This window comes from Carcharhinus amblyrhynchos, chromosome 23, assembly GCF_965287045.1.
Source record: "Carcharhinus amblyrhynchos chromosome 23, sCarAmb.v2.hapA, whole genome shotgun sequence".
In the NCBI taxonomy this organism is placed as follows: Eukaryota; Metazoa; Chordata; class Chondrichthyes; order Carcharhiniformes; family Carcharhinidae; genus Carcharhinus; species Carcharhinus amblyrhynchos.
In genome coordinates this window covers 34477944-34499404 of record NC_137346.1, presented here as the reverse complement: position 1 = coordinate 34499404, position 21461 = coordinate 34477944, and the positions used below count along the sequence as shown (strand labels likewise).

At 42.6% G+C, this 21461-nt stretch overlaps 1 protein-coding gene across 22 annotated transcripts in view; it reads right to left on the bottom strand.

Annotated features, from left to right (window-relative positions):
- Positions 1–21461, bottom strand: part of elna (elastin a) — a 324471-nt gene that overhangs the window by 126534 nt on the left and 176476 nt on the right. For 21 of the 22 annotated variants that reach the window (XM_080210607.1, XM_080210612.1, XM_080210601.1 and 18 more), the window contains exons 16-17: positions 16280–16300; positions 3245–3268 (exon numbers count right to left, since the gene is read on the bottom strand). In XM_080210607.1, the coding sequence (XP_080066733.1) occupies positions 3245–3268; positions 16280–16300 (45 nt within the window). The remainder of the gene's footprint in view (positions 1–3244; positions 3269–16279; positions 16301–21461) is intronic. The other variant, XM_080210602.1, reaches the window with a different exon arrangement.

The following is a 21461-nucleotide window of genomic DNA, read 5'->3' as shown; positions in this document are numbered from 1 at the left end:
AAGTTGTAGGGGCACCAAGGGGACATGGGTGAATGCAGTTACTTTAGTCAGGATTGGGCCAGTATGCACTGTCAATAATCACAATTAAATGTTACTGGAACCCCACACTTGTGACTCCTCTGTGTGTGATCCACTTCCCACAGGATGACCGTACCCCAACCTCAGGCATAGAGGTGCAGAGTGTTGTTCTGTGTGAGAGAGGCTTTATGGTCCATTGAGTCTGTGATCTCCAGTTTCCAGCATCTGTGCCAGACCCCTGACTGCTGTGGTACCCCAAGCGCTCATCCGAACATGTAGTTAATGTCACAAGGTCACCCACTGTTGATAGGGCAGTTACTGGCATGTGGTCTTCTGCTCCAGTTCCCACTGGCTCCCTGACCAGTTCCAGCAGTCCAGTCCCTATAGGTCTGGGATAGCATCCTCCACATTAACTGGAGCCTAGCATAGGTTCCTGCATACCCCATTCCCACCTCAAGGTATTGGTTGTACAGTGGTTCCCCAGACCTTCACTCAGACATGAACCTGGGCACAGGTGTGCAGTCAAAGACCAGGTTGGAGTCAAACTTCTGTTGCACCAGGGCAGCATTACAGCATGCTGCACAATGAATCATCATTACCTCTTGACTGGACATGTTAACATGGCCAACCCAGGCCCATCACTCTGATGTGATGTCAATGGTACTCATGGTGGAGGTGTGGACAAGGGATGGTGGGGGTGTTGTGCACCACAACCTTCCATAAGCAGCAATGTGTTAACAACCAGGTGTTTTGTGATGTTGATTGAGAAACAAAAATTGACCTGGACACCATGGATAACTCCTCTGCTCTCCTTTAAAATTGCACCATGGGATCTTTTGCACCATCTCAGAGGGCAGATGGGGTCAGCTTAACCTAAAAGATAGTACGTCCACACTATAGCCCTCACTTAGTGCAATTTAGTTTTGATTTTTGTGCTCAAGTGGACTTCAGACGGCAACTCACAAACTTCTGACTCAGAGGCAAAAGTGCCAACCAAATCATGGCTTTTACTTGAAAATTTTATTTATTTTGACTTTTTATGTTACTATTTCATTTTTGGTCGCAGGCTAGTTATCAATAGAGTTGAATTATACAGATGAGTGGGGTGGAATTTTTGGTGGAAAACTCCAGACTTCCCTGAATGCATCCACATCATTCAGTTTTGTTCATCAGCTTTCCTCACCCAAAAGTCAGCCTCATTGAGATGCTTGGCTTCTGCCAATTGGTGAGGACTCTGGAACAGGTTACAGGACCAGGCAATCCCCCTGTTGGGAATTTGTCCCATCCTGATCACTGATCCCTGGGAGGGGAGTTTGAAATCCTAGGGGAGGTGTTCAATACCAGATCACATTGATATTGGGCAGCAGTGGTGAGCCCCAAGAACTTTGGGGCTGGGGGAAGCACTCCTGCTCCTCCTGACCCACAGGAGTGCAGTGAAGGTGCTTACCCTCTCCCCAGAGGATAAGCACCTAACTCTTTCAACTGTTGGGTTTCTTGAGACCTGGGAAATCTGACAGGCCACTGTTGAATCTGTAAAAGGGATTAAATCAATAGCTCCTGGACTCACTAAAATAATTAAGTTGGCAACAGCACCGAGGAGCAGGTTGGTGACCCACTCCTTGTTCCACCTTCACTAAACATAGGTGAACGATTTTCTACTCCCCCCTCCCCCAGTGTTGGAGGTGGCTCACAATTGGCCACCAGAAAATCTTCTGATCCTGCCAATGTCTACAGCATTTTGTATGGCTCACCTGTCCCACATGCGGGGAAACCACCACAGAAGAATTTTAGTCGTGGGACTGAAAGATCCCACTGGTGGGAAGGGCCAAAAAATTACAGCTTAGAAGTGGAGTGTTGATGTTAGGCTTGGGATTTTAAATATTTTAACCAAGACCTGACCTCAACCTAACTATTTTTGAATCATAGAATGATACTTGTGACAATAATCAAATCTCTTTGGTGAGAGACCATGTTACTTGATACTCCTTCAAGAACATCAACCACCAAATGGTGGGGGAGTCCAGAACTAGAGTTCATAGTTTGAGGATAAGGGGTAAACTATTTAGAACTGAGATGAGAAATTTCTTCACCCAGATGGTGGTGAATGTGTGGAATTCAGTACCACAGAATGTAGTTGAGGCCAAAACTTTGATTTCAAAAAGAAATTAGATATAGCTGTAGGGGCTAAAGGGATTAAGAGATATGGGGAAAAGGGGGGAATCAGGATATGAAATTCAATGATCAGCCATGATCAAAATAAATGGTGGAGCAGGCTTGAATGTTGAATGGTCTACTCTTGCTTCTAGTTTCTCTGTTTATCAAATCTCTATACAAATTGCTCTTTCCTCAAATTACCTAACTGGTCTTCAACTGTGGCATATTTCATTCAGCCCCTTTAATATTCCTCTTCCTCCTCCTTCAGGTACCATACTTTAAGAGGGTTTTGGTGACCATGGACATCCATTGGATTGGTCCATGCCTATTTCTGGTGAAGTATTATAGTGGTTTGATGTTGCCTTCTGCATTATGGCCGATCAGGAAACTCTCCTACCATCAGGAATATTGGAAGGATTTACCTGTTTGATCATATTATAAACATACCTTCCATGGCTACTACTGTGTCACAAGACATGCCACTGACATTAGTAATGTTGCTAGAGGAAGCACAGGATATATTTTGAATAAGTGGCCTTAGGGTCCAAGCTGAATTAGATGACTGTCTGCTTGGGGGGAAACCAACATGAAGGAGTTTTAAACTCCCAAATATAGGTCAGTACAGTCAAACAATATATTAATTGTAGAATGGTGCCACATGCTGCATTTTCTATCATTACTATTATAACAAAACTGAGCGCAGGTTAGGCCATATTCTAGTGCTATTCAGCACTGTTATGGTGGGCGGGAAGAACCACCAGGAGCGTATCAATTACATTTCTGGAATCTTTCCACGTAGTATCTGCTGCTGCAAGTAACTGCACTCTGAAAAATTTGCACTGGAATCCTGTTGGTTGGTGTGAAACTCACCTCACTGAATTTATACAAAGTTTTCAATGAAGTGGAGAAAAATTAGTAACATAACACCAATGGTCTGGGCCTGTGTTTTTTTTAAAAGTATTGCCAGTCTCTGATAGCAATATTGATGGAGAATAAGAGGAGCAATAAGTCTAACTCGGAAGGAATGGTCTGATAAAGCTCAATTAGCAACTTGGTGAATAAATATACTTACCAGGCTGAACACCACCTGGAGGACCTGTATCAACAACACAAATAATATATAAAATATACTGAGTTGACTTGTTTAAACAACATCTATTATTTTGATGGTAACTGTACTGACTAAGAGAGACTGGAGTGACTTACAATGATTACATATTGTCCAAAGTGCTCCCTCATTTTAAAAAAGAAAACAACATTCTTGGGTGGATATAGCTGAGAGTGTCAATGCCAGTAGCATTGCCCCAAAAACATAGTTACAATGCAGAAAATGAAAATTAATGATTTAACTTGAATTGTCAAGGTAATAAGACTGCTACTATAAACTGAGCTTCATTAATGACAACATTCTCAGCACTTTGAACAATGCCCAAACCCCACCATGTTCTTCACTTTATGCCCACACAATGGCAAACACGAGTCACTTACTTATAATTCATATCTCACACAAATGTACACAGTTGTCAGCTATTCCACCATGGTAGCCATATTCTTCAAACACCTCACAATACTCTCATGAATTCAATGGCCAGGATTCTCCATGTCTGTTGCCCCAACCAGGAATCCTGATGCCCATTGAATCTGGAAAATGATTTCTACTGGGCATCGATACAGTTCCAATTGTTTGAATGTATCTTAAGTGCTGCCTTTGTTCCTAATCAATGTTTATAAACATTCTGCCTTTGGTTAACAGGTTGGTTCAATTATCCACTAGCTATGAGGTTTCACTTCCCCTTTTCAAACCATCATGTTTATAAGACACTTGAGATGCATTCAACTATGAAAGGAATGAAAAACAAAGCTAGTGGGTAAGTGATCCAACCTGTCAATCAAAGCAGTTCAGAAACCAGACACCAGATGTTACTCTTTCAATGTTTAGAAGGGGCACTACTCAGTGAAACTCAATTATGCTTCAAAGAGGTTTCAGAGCAGATGTGCTTTATGAGAGAAAGCAAGAGGGTCACCCTAGTAAAGCTGGCAGGTCCTTCCTATAAGAGCACTTTTAAAAGGTCATTTAACACCTGGAGCTTATGACATTAACTAGGACCAATCTCTAAAGTGGAATGGAATGCTGCAGGGATTTTGAAGGCTTCCAATTGTCCTGAGGCATGGATATCAAAGTGATCAGAGCACTTCAAAGATTTTAAAGGACAGAGATAATAATGAATATCTTTACAGAATGGTGTCTGAAATCACCACCATTTGAGTGGACACCGCTTTCAGGGAAACAAGGACAAGTGCAGCCATGAGAACACCATCCTGGGGGAAGAGTCCTGAGGTGAACACTTGCCCCCCAACCCAAGTCCGTTTGGAGGCCCTCCCTTTACAGCCTGACAGCAGAGGGGCACATAAGCACAGTACTCACCTCCCTGTCTCCCCTTGGAGTGCAAGGTGCCAGATTAGGATGTCAGTACCAGAGGGGAAAGTGCAAGGTTGGACATTGAGGGAGTGGAACCCCTTGTGGTGCTGCATGCCGCTACGGCAATTTAAGAGTTAGAGGAGTGACCTTGCACCTGGGGCATCTTTGCTGGGTGGGCAAAGCCCATGGCCCTGGCTCGCCTGGTTCTGGTCAAAGTTGATAAGCATTTCAGCCCTGGGGTAAAGGGTAACCTCCCTAATGCATTTGTGAGTGGCAGACAGAGATGCCTCAGATATCCCCTGTGCTGCCTTGGAATGAACCGCTAGCATAAAAGTTTGGCTGTTTTGTTTACGAGCCACAGGCATTGGATGTCCTCCAGTTTCCTGGTGTGCCAGCTCATGCAGAATGAGCCAGAGATGGTCTCTGTCCCCTAGAGAGGGAGATAATATTAGATTCAAAGAAGGAACATACTGATTGGCAAGAAAAAGCAATTGCCCTGAGGATTGGGAGCAATTTAAAATTCCCTTAATCAGACCAAGGGATTGATTAAGAAAGAGAAAATAGAGTATGAAAATATGATAGTGGGGAATACAAAAACTGACTGTAAAGGTTTCTATATGTACGTAAAGATTGACAAAAATTAATGTACACCCTTGTAGTTAGAAGCGGGGGAATTCATAATGGGGAACAAAAAATGGCCGAGGAACTAAATTCTTACTTTGCTTCTGTCTTCACAAAGGAAGGCATGAATAATGTACTAGAAGCTCTGAGAAACAAGTTTTAGAGGGGCTGAAGGAAATTGGTATTCACAGAGGAAGGATTTAGGGGAAATTAATGAGATTGAAAGTGGATAAATCTCCAAGGCCTGATAATTTTCATCCCTGAGTACTTAAGGAAGTGGCCCTAGAGATAGTACATCCATTGGTGATCATTTTATAAAGTTCTTTGGACTTTGAAATGGTTCCTACAGATTGTAAGATAACTAATATAAGTCTGCTATTCAATAAAGAAGCTAGAGAGAAAACAGGAAACTACAGACCTGTGAGCCTAATGTCAGTACTGGGGAAATTGCTGGAGTTTATGATCAAGGATTTCATGCACAGCATTTGGAAAGCAGTGATATAATCAGACAAAGTCAGCATGCATTTACAAAAGGGAAATCATGCTTGACAAATATATTCCGAAGTTGTAACTTGTAGTGTTGACCAGGATGAACCGGTGAATGTGGTTTACTTAGACTTTCAGAAGGCTTTCAACAAGGCCTTACATAGCAGATTACTTTGTAAAGTTAAAGTACATGGGATTTCGGGTAGTATCTTGACATGGTTAGAAAACTGATTAGCAGACAGAAAGCAAAGAGTTGGAATAAGTGGGCCTTTTTCCAGCTGACAGGCAGTGACTAATGGGGTACTGCAGGGATCTGTGCTCGGATGCCAACTGTTCACTTTATATATTAATGATTTCGATTAGAGGACTAAATATATTTTTTCCAGATATGCAGATGATATAAAGTTGGGTGGGAGGGTGAGCCATGATGAGGTTGCAGAGATGTTTCAGTGTGATTTGGACAGGTGGACTGAGTGGGCTTATGCATGACAGATGCAGTACAACATGGATAAACGTGAGGTCATCGATTTCATTAGCAAAAATAGAAAGGCGGATTATTATTTAAATGGGTGTAAATTGAGAGAGGTGGTACTCAGTCAGAAATTGTTATAAGAACATAAGAACATAACATAAGAACATAAGAAATAGGAGCAGAGTAGGCCATCTGGCCCTTCGAGCCTGCCCCGCCATTCAATAAGATCATGGCTGATCTGTCGTGGCTCAGTTCCACATTCCCGCCCTCTCCCCATAATCCTTAATCCCCTCTCTTATCAAAAACCCATCAACCCACGTCTTAAAAATATTTACCGAGGTAGCCTCCACCACTTCAATGGGCAGAGAATTCCAGAGATTCACCACGCTTTGAGTGAAGAAGTTCTTCCTCAACTCCGTTCTAAACCACCCCCCCTTTATCTTGAGGCTATGCCCCCTAGTCCTACTACCCTTTCTGAGCGGGAAGAGTCTCTCCACCTCTATCCTATCCATCCCATTCATCATCTTATACGTCTCAATGAGATCTCCCCTCATTCTTCTAAACTCTAACGTGTACAAGCCTAGTTTATTCAGTCTCTCCTCATAGCTCAACCCCCTCAACTCCGGCATCAGCCTAGTAAACCTCCTCTGCACTCCCTCCAAGGCCAAAATATCCTTGCGTAAGTACAGCGCCCAAAACTGCACACAGTACTCCAGCTGCGGCCTCACCAATGCCCTATATAGCCGCAGCAAGACCTCCCTACTTTTATATTCAATCCCCCTCGCTGTGAAGGCCAGCATCCCATTCGCCTTCCTGACCACCTGCTGCACCTGCAAGCTGGGTTTTTGCGACTCATGCACAAGGACCCCGAGGTCCCTCTGCACCGTCACCTGCTGCAGTTTTTCTCCACGTAAGTAATAATCCTTCCTACCATTATTCCTACCAAAGTGGACCACCTCGCACTTGCCAACATTAAATTCCATTTGCCATTTCCTGGCCCATTCGCCCAGCCTATCTAGATCCTTCTGTAGACTCTCCCCACCCTCCGCACAATTTGCCTTTCCACCAATTTTGGTGTTATCAGCAAATTTTGACACCCTACACTCGGTTCCCTCCTCCAGATCATCTATATAAATGGTAAATAGCTGAGGCCCCAGCACCGACCCCTGGGGCACTCCACTAGTCACCATCCGCCAATCCGAATAGCACCCATTGACCCCCACTCTCTGCCTCCTATTTGACAACCAGTCCTCTATCCACGCTAACACCCTACCCCCAACTCCATGTCCCCTGACCTTCTGCAATAACCTCTTGTGAGGTACCTTGTCAAACGCCTTCTGAAAATCAAGAAAGACCACATCCACCGGCTCTCCTCTATCCACTGCCCTAGACACATCCTCATAGAACTCCAGTAAATTTGTCGGACACGACTTCCCTTTAAGGAAACCGTGCTGCGTCTGCTCTATCAAGCAGTTCCCCTCAAGATGCCTCGCTATTTCCTCCTTGATGACGGATTCTAACATTTTACCTACAACAGACGTTAAACTAACAGGCCTATAATTCCCCGCCTTTTGCCTGGCACCCTGCTTAAACAACGGCGTAACATTAGCCATTTTCCAATCTTCCGGCACTTCCCCGGAATCCAGCGACGTCTGGAAAATAACCACCAAGGCATCCACTATCACCTCCGCCATTTCTTTCAGGACCCTCGGATGCATTCCATCCGGTCCTGGGGACTTGTCCACAATCAGCCCCTCCAGTCTGTCGAGCACCACCTCTCTAGTAACAGTAATGTCATCGAGGCCCTCCAGTCCTACCACCTTTCCATCTCTAACATCCGGCAAATTATTCACGTCCTCCTCCGTGAAGACCGAAACAAAAAAGTTATTCAAGACCTCAGCCATATCCCCATCCCCTACCACTAAGTCCCCCTTCTCATCCTCTAAGGGTCCAACGTTCACCCTAGCCAGCCTCTTCCTTTTTATATATTTATAAAAACTCTTGCTATCTTTTTTATATTAAGCGCTAGCCCAGCTTCATAGTTTATCCTACCCTTCTTTATCAACTTCTTTGTCAATCTTTGTTGACATTTAAACCTCTCCCAATCCTCTTCTCGCCCACTACTCTTAGCTACTCTAAACGCCTCCGCTTTTAAGTTAACACTTTCCTTCACCTCCTTCGTTATCCACGGCTTATTACCTCACCTCCTACGGTCCTTTTTGACCATCGGAATAAATTTCTGCTGAGCACCAAGAAAGATCTCCTTAAAGATCCTCCACTGCTCCTCAGCAGATCTACCTTCCAACGCGCTCCCCCAGTCCACAATCGCCAATTCTTCTCTCATCCTACCGTACTCCCCTCTGTTCAAACAAAGGACGCGTGTCCGGGAACCCACTTTCTCCTCCTCCATCTGCACCAGAAACTCCACCATACAATGATCACTCTGCCCAAGAGGATCCTTCACCGCAAGGTCCCTAATTCTACCCGCCTCATTACATAGCACCAGATCCAAGATAGCTCGCTCCCTCGTCGGCTCCAACACACTGTTCCAGGAAACTATCCCGGCAGCATTCCAAGAACTCCTCCTCAAGCCCACTGCGTCCAACATGGGTCGACCAATCAATATGCAGATTGAAATCCCCCATAATTACGGCCGTTCCATTCCTGCACGCCGCACTTATTTGCGCATTAACAGCCCGCCCCACCTCCAGATCATTATTGGGGGGCCTATAGACGACACCCACCAGCGTCTTCCTCCCTTTGCTGTTCCTAATCTCTACCCACAACGATTCCACGTTCTGCTCCTTGGCTCCAATATCATCCCTTGCTACCACCCTGATGCTATCCTTAATCAGCAGAGCTACGCACCCCCCTTTTCCCTCCTGCCTATCCTTCCTAAACACTTGATACCCCTGGACATTCAGCTCCCAGTCCCTGTCACCTTGCAGCCATGTCTCTGTAATGGCCACCAGATCATATCCATTTGTGTCGATCTGCGCCACCAACTCATCCACTTTATTCCTAATGCTTCGCGCATTCAGATAAAGCACATTCATCCCAGCCTTCACCTGGACCTTATTTGCTGGAACGCCACCAACCATACTCACGCCCCTTACTCCCTCTATTATTAGGACATCCTCGGCCTCTATTCTTACCTGTACCGTCTCCTTAACTTTAGACCCCGTAATGTCACCTACCCTCACACCCTCCCCCCCCCCAATTAGTTTAAAGCCCTGTCTACATCCTCTTTACACGATCAGCCAGCACTCTGATCCCAGCACGGTTCAGACCAACCCCATCCCACCTGAACAGGTCCCACCTACCCCAATACTGGTGCCAATGCCCCATAAATTCAAACCTATTCCTCCCACACCAATCCCTGAGCCACCCATTCACTTCCTTAATCCTATCAACCCTACGCCCGTCTGCACTCGGTTCAGGCAGTAGCCCAGAGATGACCACCTTGTCGGTTCTACTTTTTAATTCCATTCCCAGCTTTTCATACTCCCTCCCCAGATCCTCAGTTTGCATTTTGCCTACGTCGTCGGCACCCACATGAACCACTACGACCGGATTCTCCATCACCATTTAAATAATACCCTGCTATTCTGTTTGTCCTTCTGATAACTTCACATTCATCCATGTTATGCTATGTATCTGCCCACTCACTTAACTTGAATAAATCACTTTGAAGCTTCTTAGCATCCTACTCACTGCTCAGATTCCCATCAAGTTTTGTGTCACAAACTGGGACTAGCAAGAAAATTTAACAATGATTCAGATTTAACTCTTGGCACATTCGTCTGCTACAAAAATTCATTGAGCAAGGAATTGAAATGTATCTTGTGTCATTTGAGAAAATTTTGACGAAGTTAAAATGGCCACAGGAAAGATGTGCACTTTTGTTGCCAAGAGTTTTAGTGGGGAAAGTGTTAGTGGTATACAAATTCCTTTCAGATATAGTACAGAAAAAACTGTTCTGAAATTATGTGCTAGAGATTTACAGTAAACTAACACAGAAACAGAATCACACTATCAAATTTGATAGAAGGAAATGACATTTGATAGTGGGTGTAGGGCTATGAATGTTGATCAAAATGTTAAAAATCAGAGAAGTAATGTTAATGGCAGAATTTTAAAATAGTTGGCTCTTAGGAATAAGATCCGCTGAGAAGACCATAAATTTTCTCAAGTAAAAGCAGCTGCAATAATGGCCAATGACTATGAATTGTCTCACAAACACATGAGTAGCAGCAGACCACTACTTGCGAATGGACAAAGAAACTAAAGAGAAAGGAAGTCCAATAATGAAGAGAACACTGGCTGTAGAGAGGAGATGGCAGAAAGGAAAAGATAGCTACTCTCCAACATATTTAACAAGACAGTGTGGAAAATAAATACGATTCAAAGGGATCAACATGTTAATTTTGTCAAAAAGGATTTGTCAAAGCAGAAAGTTGGAAATTAAAAAATAAAATTTGAACTTTGTGGACATGTATAGGGTCTTTGCAGAAAATGTAATACCACTAGGTGGAGCTTGTGCCACAGAAGTAGCTTTAGATGTATTTACTATTGGAAAAAACCTGAGCATAAGTTACAGAAACTTGACATTCAAGGGTGAAGTCTCCATATTTTTGTCTGGTAAAGCAGGGAAACAAATTAATCTCGCTAGAGATACAGGATCAACTCATTTGCAGATGGTGGTATGTGAAGGGAAGCTCCCTCTTGATGGTACACTATTTAAGATGTATTGATTAAGGGAATTTATTGAGGCTGTTTAGCTGATCTGTTGTATAAAGTTAATTTAAAATATTACTTAATTTCTAGTGTTGTTGTGAGAATTGTGTCAAAGTTGTCTGTTAATAGATTCAATTTTATACCAGGAAATGACTTTAATGGAGATAAAGTGCCATTCGCTCCAGTGATGTCAAAACAAAAAAAAATTTAAACAAATTCATTAACTGATCAAAGTGGGCATCAAGCTTTTTTGATTGATGATCAATGTGATGTCAATGAGATTATTAAAACAGCTAAGGAGGCAGTGTTAAACCTGTGTCTCCTGGAGAAGAATATTGGGATTTAAATCAAGGGAAATAACTAAAAGATAAAGTAATCCTGCATTTAAATAGGAGGAAGACAATTAAAGAGATTTTCTTTATAAATTTGGATATTAAAAAAATATATACACCCATGAAAAAGAATGGAGATCATTAGAACCCTACAGTGCAGAAAGAGGCCCTTCGGCCCATCGAGTCTGCACCAAACACAATCCCACCCAGGCCCTACCCCCATATCATACCCACTAATCCCTCTAACCTACGCATCCCTGGACAATTTCTTAGCATGGCCAATCAACCTAACCCACACATCTTTGGACTGTGGGGGGAAACCAGAGCACCCGGAGGAAACCCATGCAGACACGAGGAGAGTGTGTAAACTCCACACAGACAGCGACCTGAGCCGGGAATCGAACCCAGGTTCCTGGGGCTGTGAAGCAGCAGTGCTAACCACTGTGCTACCGTGCCACCCAAGATCTAGAATCTAGATCTAGAAATCTAGAGGTCTAGAAATAGAGATCTAGAAATAAAACCTGAACCAGGTGGTTCAAAGACTGTGCTAGAAGGTCAACACTCCGATGACAATGTAGTGTCTGATTTTAAAGAAGAACAAAAGAAATTATTGAAAGCAGTGGCTAAAAGCATTATGACAGAGAATTTCTTCTACGTTAATGATTTCTTACTTGCCAAGGCCTGAAAGCCTAAGGGATTATCAGAAATCAATAACGTTGTTCTTGACTAACTTAACCAGGCTGAACTAAATGTACAATTTTCTAACACAGGACATGGAAAACTGTAAAACCTACTCTCAATGAGGAAAGAGATGCGGTATGGTGAATATCAGAAAGTGAAGCCGCCTGTAGTAAAGTGAACTCTCATTCAGAAGAGTGTTAGAATTCCAAGAACTCATAAAATGATGAGTTTGTCATTTTTCTTCCCCCCACCCCCCATCCCCCGCCATTCCCTTACCTTTTCTCCCCCTTCTCTACATTCTACTTCTGTCCCATCTTTTCCCCCCATCTCCCCCAACATCTTCGTCTGTCACAGCTTACAGTTTCTCTGCTGTTTGGCCATTCACAGCCTTTATTCTCTCTGTGGACAGCTATTAGCAGTTTTTTCCCTTGGTTTCCGTGGCTGTGACTCATCTTTCATTCCCTCACCCTATAGTATAACTATCTCTCACTCTATGCATTTTAGCTTTGACAAAGAGTCATCTGGACTCGAAACGTCAGCTCTTTTCTCTCTTTACAGATGCTGCTAGACCTGCTGAGATTTTCCAGCATTTTCTCTTTTGGTTTCATAAACTGAACTTTAAATTCTAATTGCCATACGGAATTTGGCATGACAGGTTAAGTCTCATAACCTAGTGAAATGTAATAACAAGGGGGAGAATATTGCTTATATAGTGTGTAGCAAGTGTAAAAGTGTTTACAATATTATATTTGGTAGTGTTATAGAAAAAAATTACTGTAGTATTAATTATTGGCCATAATGCTTCTAACCTTCTAACAAAGTCTTTGAACCACTTGATTTTCGTGGGTTTTTTTTTAAGCATGAAGTGTTACAAAGGGATGCTTTGAGATGAGAAAACCATCTCCCTGATTTAACATAAAATGGAGTAATAAAGAAAGTCATGTGATCTGCTGAGTTCAGTCCAGTAATAAGCCTGAGAGGTTCAGTTATGATGAGAACCAAAGGCAAACACAAATGCATGAACCAGATTCAACAGCTGAAAACAAACGTAAACAGTGCAGCAGTCTGCAGAGAATTTATAAGCAATGGCTAGGGAACTACATGCTTACATATTAATCATACTGTGCTCAAGAAGACCTACAATGGCAATGTTTCAACCCCACACCAATACCTCTCATCTCCCACACCCAGCACATGGCCAAATTCAGCTCCAGCTCAATTTTCAAATTTGCTGATGACATCACTATAGTGGATCGGATCTCAAACATGAGACGAAGCATAGGAAAGAGATAGAAAATCTGGTGAAATGGTGCGACAACAATCAAATCTCTCCCAATGTCAGTATAACAAAGGAGCTTGTCATTGACTTCAGGAAATGTACTGGAGGACATATGCCTATCTACATCAATGGTGATGGATGGAGATGATTGAGAGCTTCAAATTTTCAGGTGTTCAGATTACCAACTATCTGTCCTGGACCCTCCATGCTATTGCTTCAGTTAAGAAAGCCTACCAATGCCTTTACTTACTTAGAAGGCTAATCCACTACAACTCTACAATTTTTACAGATGTACCAGAGAAAACATCTTGTCAGCTTGTATCACAGCTCGGTAAGGCTCCTGCTCTAACCAAGACTATTAAAACTACAGAGAGTTGTGAACGTAGTACAGTCTAAAAGGGAAACCAGCCTCCCATCCATTGACTCTGTCTGTACTTCCCGCTGCCTTGGGAAAGCAGCTAGCATAATCAAGGACCCTTCGCACCTCGCATGTATTCTCTTCCACCTTCTTCCATCGGGAAGAAGATACAAAAGTCTGAAATTATGTCCTAACAGACTCAAAAACAGCTTCTTCCCTGTTGTCATCAGATTTTTGATTGGTCCAATCCTATATTAAGCTGATCTTTGTCTTCTTCAGACCTGCAACTATATTCTACATGCTATCCCTTCCTTCTCCCCTATGTACTTTTTGAATGGTATATTTTGCCTGTATAGCACACAAGAAACAATACTTTTCACTGTATCCCAGTATATGTGACAACAGTAAATCAAATCAAATCATGGATATACCTTGTTAGAAAATTTTGATAAAAATTAAAGACTTGGATAAAAGGGAATTGATGAGAGTTCAGCTGCTCAGGGTTGTTTGATAAGCAATTAAACTTAGTAGTAGGGTAAACAGATATTTACTCAAGAAAAGTGGAGAATAATAGAGTATAGAATCATAGGCATTAAAACTACTAAAGATAAGTGTTCAAAGTAGAGACATAAAAGTGCATGTTGCATTTCCAGGCTAAAAGCATGACTTCTAAGATTAGTTGTTTGGATGGGATTAAAAAAGAGAGAAACAATACATCAGTGGCAAGGTTATTGCTACTTTGTAGAGAAAGAAGTACAACTGTTGAATAACTGAGATCAAAGCCAGACTAGCTGGAAATGGAAGCACAGCCAAAAACAGGCTTCTTGTCTAAGAAGCTGCTGAGCATTTTTGCAGTTATACTTGTAATTTAAAACCATTACATATCCCATCAAGCCTGATCTCCTCACTCTACATTTTGATGCCGTATGATCTTCCAACATTTTCCTCTCAAATGGTTCATTAATATATCCATGTGTTACAGCTCAATTCTTTTTTAATAATCTAAGAGAAACAATTCTTGTAGATTAACTATATTTTTCAGACTTTCTCCTCACACTTGAAGAATATCCAGGATTGAAATTTCACACAAATGGAGACAGGTTTTAACTTGCATATCCAGGGTTCCCAGAAGTAATTACCCATCTAAATGAGAAGCTGCATCCACTCGTGTGAATTTGTTGAGGTAGGTGCCTAAAATTTGCAATGTGCAGATTAGAAGTCCCAGGAGCAGATCTGAACTTCAATTTATTTAGTTAGACAGGTGTGACCATTTTGAGAGTTAAGATCAGTGAGATTGGTGCTAGGCATATCACTCTGTTGACATAAGCCCAAGGTTATCATTATGGGATTTATCTTGCATACTGATTTTACAGCCTACCATCATCAACGCAGGGTGCCTGTAATGAGTAGTTTAATTAACAGTTCTAAGGAATTATACAGTAGTGATGTTTGTTTTCATAAGTGATCAAGTTCTTAGGTGAAATGTTTGTGTTCAGAAGGGAAGGGATTAATTACTTCAATGAAATGTTTGTTTTCATAAGAGATTAGTTGATTGGATTTCAATGTATCATTTTTTGTATGCATTTTTTTAACTGCGACTTAATCCACAGGGACATAACTATTTCATGTCAGCATGACTCCTTGAGGTTTTCCCATGGATACTAGATGAGTTGGGATGGAGGGATAGGGCAAATAGTAATGGGTGGGGGCATGAGTTGGCACTAAGTTGGCATAGAGGCTATAAAATTCCATGAGGGTGAGGAGTCCTAGGGTGCATGAGGGGCCATTGGGGTGGATACAGTTGCATAGATTGGCATGGGGAGTATGGGGTTTGATGTGGGGTAGGTACAGGGCATAAATTGTAATGGAGGACATGGATGCATAAGAGGGCATGGGTTGCCATGTTTGGAACATGAGGACGGTGTGTGTGTGTGTGTGTGTGTGGGGGGGGTGGGGGGGGGGTGGCTGGAGTTTTTTGTTTAAACCTTCACACAGTGCCTGTAAACTACACCAGGCCTTCGGACCAGCCTGCCTCTGCAACTGGCACCTTCGTATATATACTAGGGCAGCAGGCTTCTAATCGAACCTGCTCTCATTGAACAAAACTGTCAGCTTGCAGGCATCTTATTCTTAGCCAGGTTTGTAGAAGTGGCACGTATCCCAGCTTGGCATACCTGACCCAAGAATGAAAATCCAGGTCTATGTTTTCATAGTAAGATTTATTTTGAATTATAGAACGTAAAGTTGCAATTACTGGAAATTTGAAATTAAGCAGAAAATGTTGGAAATGCTTGGGAAGACAACAGATATAAAAGAAAATGTTAGGATAATATTTCATAAGATTATGTCTGGGATATATCTAAAAAAAATTCAGATGCTCTCCTCCAAATTTATTGACCCTGAATTTGCCGTCAGTGGTTCAATTACTGACAGAATCATGTTTCACACCAAATTTCATCCTTTTCCCCACATGAATGATATTAGGCTATTTGACTTCTCCACAGCCCAGGAACTCAGTACCATAAATTCAAAGCACACATGGAGACCAATGGATTCAATGTGCTGTACATTCTGAATAAATCTGTTTTCTGTTCAGAGACAATTAACCTGGTATATTTCCAGACCATAATTTCACAAATAAAAAAATGTTGCTGTTTAAATAGTGATTATTAATTAATACCATAATTTATAGGTCAAGTAAATCAAGAACAAATGATTGTACCTGCTACACTTCCTGGAGCACCTGCATTAATAACACAAGAAAGGAAATATCAGTATATATATCAGAGGTAGTGTATGTGTTGGCTATGATTTTCCAAGATTCTTGAGATTTGAGAACATTCCTATCAGATGGAAGTTGGCAAATGTCACAGCACTTTAGCATGGATAGAAAGTTGATTAATAAATGGAAAGCTGAGAGTGGGCATAAGAGGGTCTTTTTCAAGTAGGCAGGCAGTGAATAGTGGAGTGCCTCAAGTATTGACAATCTGTATTAAGGATTTAGATTAAGAAATAGAGAGCAATGTATCAAAGTTTGCCGATTACATCAAGTTAATTGGGAAAGTAAACTGAGGACGCAGATAAGCTGCAAAGAGATATAGACAGGTTAAGTGCATGGGCAAGAAGATAGATGGCGCAAAATGTAGGGACGTGTGAAGCTATTCACTTTTGTCATAAGAATAGAAAAGGAGAATATGTTTTAAAGTGTGTGAAACTTGTAAGTATGTTCAAAGAGTGTTGGGTATTCTTGTACAAAGAATAGTTAGCATAAGTTTGCAGCAAGGAAATTATGAAGGCAAATGCTATGTTGGCCATTATTGGAAGGGGATTGGAGTACAAGAATAAAGAAGTCTTGCTATAATTGAACAAAGTTTTGGTGAGACCACATCTGGAATGATATTGCAGTTTTGGTCTCCACATTTATAAAATGAGATACTTGAATTGGAGAACATAAGAAATAGGAGCAGGAGTAGGCCATCTAGCCCCTCGAGCCTGCCCCGCCATTCAACAAGACCATGGCTGATCTGTCGTGGCTCAGCTCCACATTCCCGCCCTCTCCCCATAACCCTCAATCCCCTTGCCTATCAAAAACCTATCAACCCGCGTCTTAAAAATATTGAGCGAGGCAGCCTCCACCACTTCAACGGGCAGAGAATTCCAGAGATTCACCACACTTTGAGTGAAGAAGTTCCTCCTCAACTCCGTTCTAAACTGCCCCCCCTTTATCTTGAGGCTGTGCCCTCTAGTCCTACTGTCCTTTCTGAGCGGGAAGAGCCTCTCCAGCTCTATCCTATCCATCCCATTCAATATCTTATACGTCTCAATGAGATCTCCCCTCATTCTTCTAAACTCTAACGAGTACAAGCCTAGTTTATTCAGCCTCTCCTCATAGTTCAACCCCTTCAACTCCAAAATCAGCCTAGTAAACCTCCTCTGCACTCCCTCCAAGGCCAAAATATCCTTGCGTAAATGCGGCGACCAAAACTGCACACAGTACTCCAGCTGCGGCCTCACCAGTGCCCTATACAGCTGCAGCAAGACCTCCCTACTTTTATATTCAATCCCCCTCGCTATGAAGGCCAGCATCCCATTCGCCTTCCTGACCACCTGCTGCACCTGCAGGCTGGGTTTTTGCGACTCATGCACAAGGACCCCGAGGTCCCTCTGCACCGTTGCATGCTGCAGTTTTTCGCCACGTAAGTAATAGTCCTTCCTACCATTATTCCTACCAAAGTGGACAACCTCACATTTGCCAACATTAAGTTCCATTTGCCAGTTCCTGGCCCATTCGCCCAGCCTATCTAGATCCTTCTGCAGACTCTCCACACCCTCCGCACAATTTGCCGTTCCACCAATCTTGGTGTCATCAGCAAATTTCGACACCATACACTCGGTTCCCTCCTCCAGATCATCTATATAAATGGTGAATAGCTGAGGCCCCAGCACCGACCCCTGGGGTACTCCACTAGTCACCAACCGCCAATCCGAATAGCACCCATTGACCCCCACTCTCTGCCTCCTATTTGACAGCCAATCCTCTATCCACGCTAACACCCTACCCCCAACTCCATGCCCCCTGACCTTCTGTAATAACCTCTTGTGAGGCACCTTGTCAAATGCCTTCTGAAAATCAAGAAAGACCACATCCACCGGCTCTCCTCTATCCACCGCCCTAGACACATCCTCATAGAACTCCAATAAATTCGTCAAACATGACTTCCCCTTAATGAAACCGTGCTGCGTCTGTTCTACCAAACAATTCTCCTCAAGATGCCTCGCTATTTTCTCCTTGATCACGGATTCTAACATTTTTCCTACAACAGACGTTAAACTAACCGGCCTATAATTCCCCGCCTTTTGCCTGCCACCCTTCTTAAACAACGGCATAACATTAGCCGTTTTCTAATCTTCCGGCACTTCCCCGGAATCTAGCGACATTTGGAAAATAACCACCAAGGCATCCATTATCACCTCCGCCATTTCCTTCAGAACCCTTGGATGCTTTCCATCCGGTCCTGGGGACTCGTCCACAATCAGTCCCTCCAGTCTGTCGAGCACCGCCTCTCTAGTAACAATAATGTCATTCAGGCCCTCCATTCCTACCATCTTTCCATCGCTAACACCTGGCAAATTATTCACATCCTCCTCCGTGAAGACCGAAACAAAAATGTTATTCAGGGCCTCAGCCATTTCCCCATCCCCTACCACTAAGTCCCCCCTCTCATCCTCTAAGGGTCCAACGTTCATCCTAGTCAGCCTCTTCCTTTTTATGTATTTATAAAAACTCTTGCTATCCTTTTTTATATTAAGCGCTAGCCCAGCTTCATAGTTTATCCTACCCTTCTTTATCAACTTCTTTTTCATTCTTTGTTGACATTTAAACCTCTCCCAATCCTCTTCTCGCCCACTACTCTTAGCTACTCTAAACGCATCCGCTTTTAATTTAACACTTTCCTTCACCTCCTTCGTTATCCACGGCTGATTATCTCTCCTCCTACGATCCTTTTTAACCATCGGAATAAATTTCTGCTGAGCACCAAGAAAGATCTCCTTAAAGATCCTCCACTGTTCCTCAGCAGACCTACCTTCCAATGCACTTCCCCAATCAACATTTGCCAATTCCTCTCTCATCCTACCTTACTCCCCTCTGTTCAAACAAAGGACACATGTCCAGGAACCCACTTTCTCCTCCTCCATCTGCATCAGAAACTCCACCATACAATGATCACTCTTCCCAAGAGGATCCTTCACCACAAGGTCCCTAATTCTATGCGCCTCATTACATAACACCAGATCCAAGATAGCTCGCTCCCTCGTCGGCTCCAACACACACTGTTCGAGGAAACTATCCCAGCAGCATTCCAAGAACTCCTCCTCCAGCCCACCGCGTCCTGGAGGCAGGGCAATGAAGGGTTATACAGTTATCCCAAGGATGAGGGGTTTGGCTTATGATGAAAGACTAAGTAAATTGAACTTATTCTTTGGGCAATTTCATTAAAATCTACAAAATTCTGAAAGGGGTTGATAGGGTATACAGTGAGAAATTGTTTCCAACGATTGAGGAATCTAAACCATGGGGCCACAGTGTCATCATAAGGGACCAATTGTTTAAGACTGAGATAAGGAACAATTACTTTAATCACAGAGTTGTGAATCTTTGGAATTCTCTATCCCAGAGAATTGTTGATGCTCCATTGTTAAATATGTTTAAGGCTGTGATAGACAGTTTTTTTTGTCTCGCAGAGAATTAAGGGATATGGGGAGTGATTGGGGAAATAGAATTGAAGCCCAATGTCAACCATGATCATACTGAATGGTGGACTGGACTCGATAGGCTATATAGTCTATTCCTTCTCCTATTTTTTTGTTTCTGTGGTTGATGTGTTGTGAAAAATGCAGCAGGGCACAGTTAACTGCCAAGCTATTTTCAAATTTAAACCAAACAGGTTGACTCTGATTTTGCTGTCAAGCCCAAAAGAGGTACTGATTATCACACGAGTGAGAAATGTGGCATATGAGTTTTGGTGTCAATGTGATACCAGGTGCATAGGCTGTGCATCCAAATTCTTGGAGGGTCAAACAGCAAATATCTTTGGCTGCTCGCAAAAGGCAAAAGTACTGACTGTAATCAACCACCCCATGCTTGACAGTGTAGGATCCAATATTCTGTGATTGGATAACATCTGCTAAGCAATCTTGATGGTGCTAATAATTACATTGATAATCTTAAAGTGGCTTTCAATCAGGCTCATAGCAGTACCCATTTATGCATACTAGAAGCCACTTATATTCAGACACAGGGCCTTGTCATTTGCTGACAGAAGTGGCATGTACCTATTTCAGTGAAACAAAAGCTTTGGGGACAGTTATTCATTGGTTCATTCCCCATGGCAATATCTTGACCAGTCATCCTGGTTTGTATTTTAACAACAGCTTGGCAGTTAACTGGTCCCTGCTACATTCACCAAGGCCACATCTTTATTATCCATTTTAGAATCCATTTGCCAGCCAATCAGCACTCTCTTCTCAAGTAGTATAAACTGTTGTTACTTTTACTGTGTGTAATATTACTAACTGTCCTGATGACTGCAATACAAAATGCTTTGACACTAGGGCTGGTATTTTACAACCTCGGGCGAGATTCATAAAATCAAGCCCAAGGCCAATTGAGAGTTCCATTCCAGCGGTAAAATTCTGGTCTATGTCTCTCTTTAATGGTCCAAATCATTGAAAAACACATTTTTTGCTCAATGGGAGAATCAGTCACTGTGATATATGGTCCACCACAGAAAAATCCAAGATAAAGCTTCCTCAAGCTAAGCTTCTGGGAGAAAATAAAGTTTTAAAGTTTATTTATTCGTCACAAGTAAGGCTGACATTAACACTGCAATGAAGTTACTGTGAAATTCTCCTAGTCACCACGGTCCGGTACTTGTTCAGCTCAATGCACATAACCGATACATCTTTCAGAATGTGGGAGAAAACCAGAGCACCCGGAGGAAACCCATGCAGACATAGGGAGAACATGCAGACTCCACACAGTGACCCAAGCTGGGAATCAAACCCAGATCCCTGGCACTGTGAAGCAGCAGTGCTCATCACTGTGCTACTGTGCCATCCCTGTGCTGTGGCATTTATACAACTGTATGTTACAAAAGATCACCTAACTAAAACTAACTCCACTTTTCTCTCCACAGATGCTGCCAGACTTGCTGAATGTTATACATGAAAACAGAAAATATTTAAATTTTCCATTTGTGCTGCTCTTTAGTTTCTGGGAGGAAATTTAGTATCCATGTGGATTTTTAATTAACAGGATGTGGGCATCACTGGCTATGCTGGCATTTATTGCCCATTCCTAATTGCCCTTGAACTGAGTGGCATGATAGGCCTTGAGTGACCAT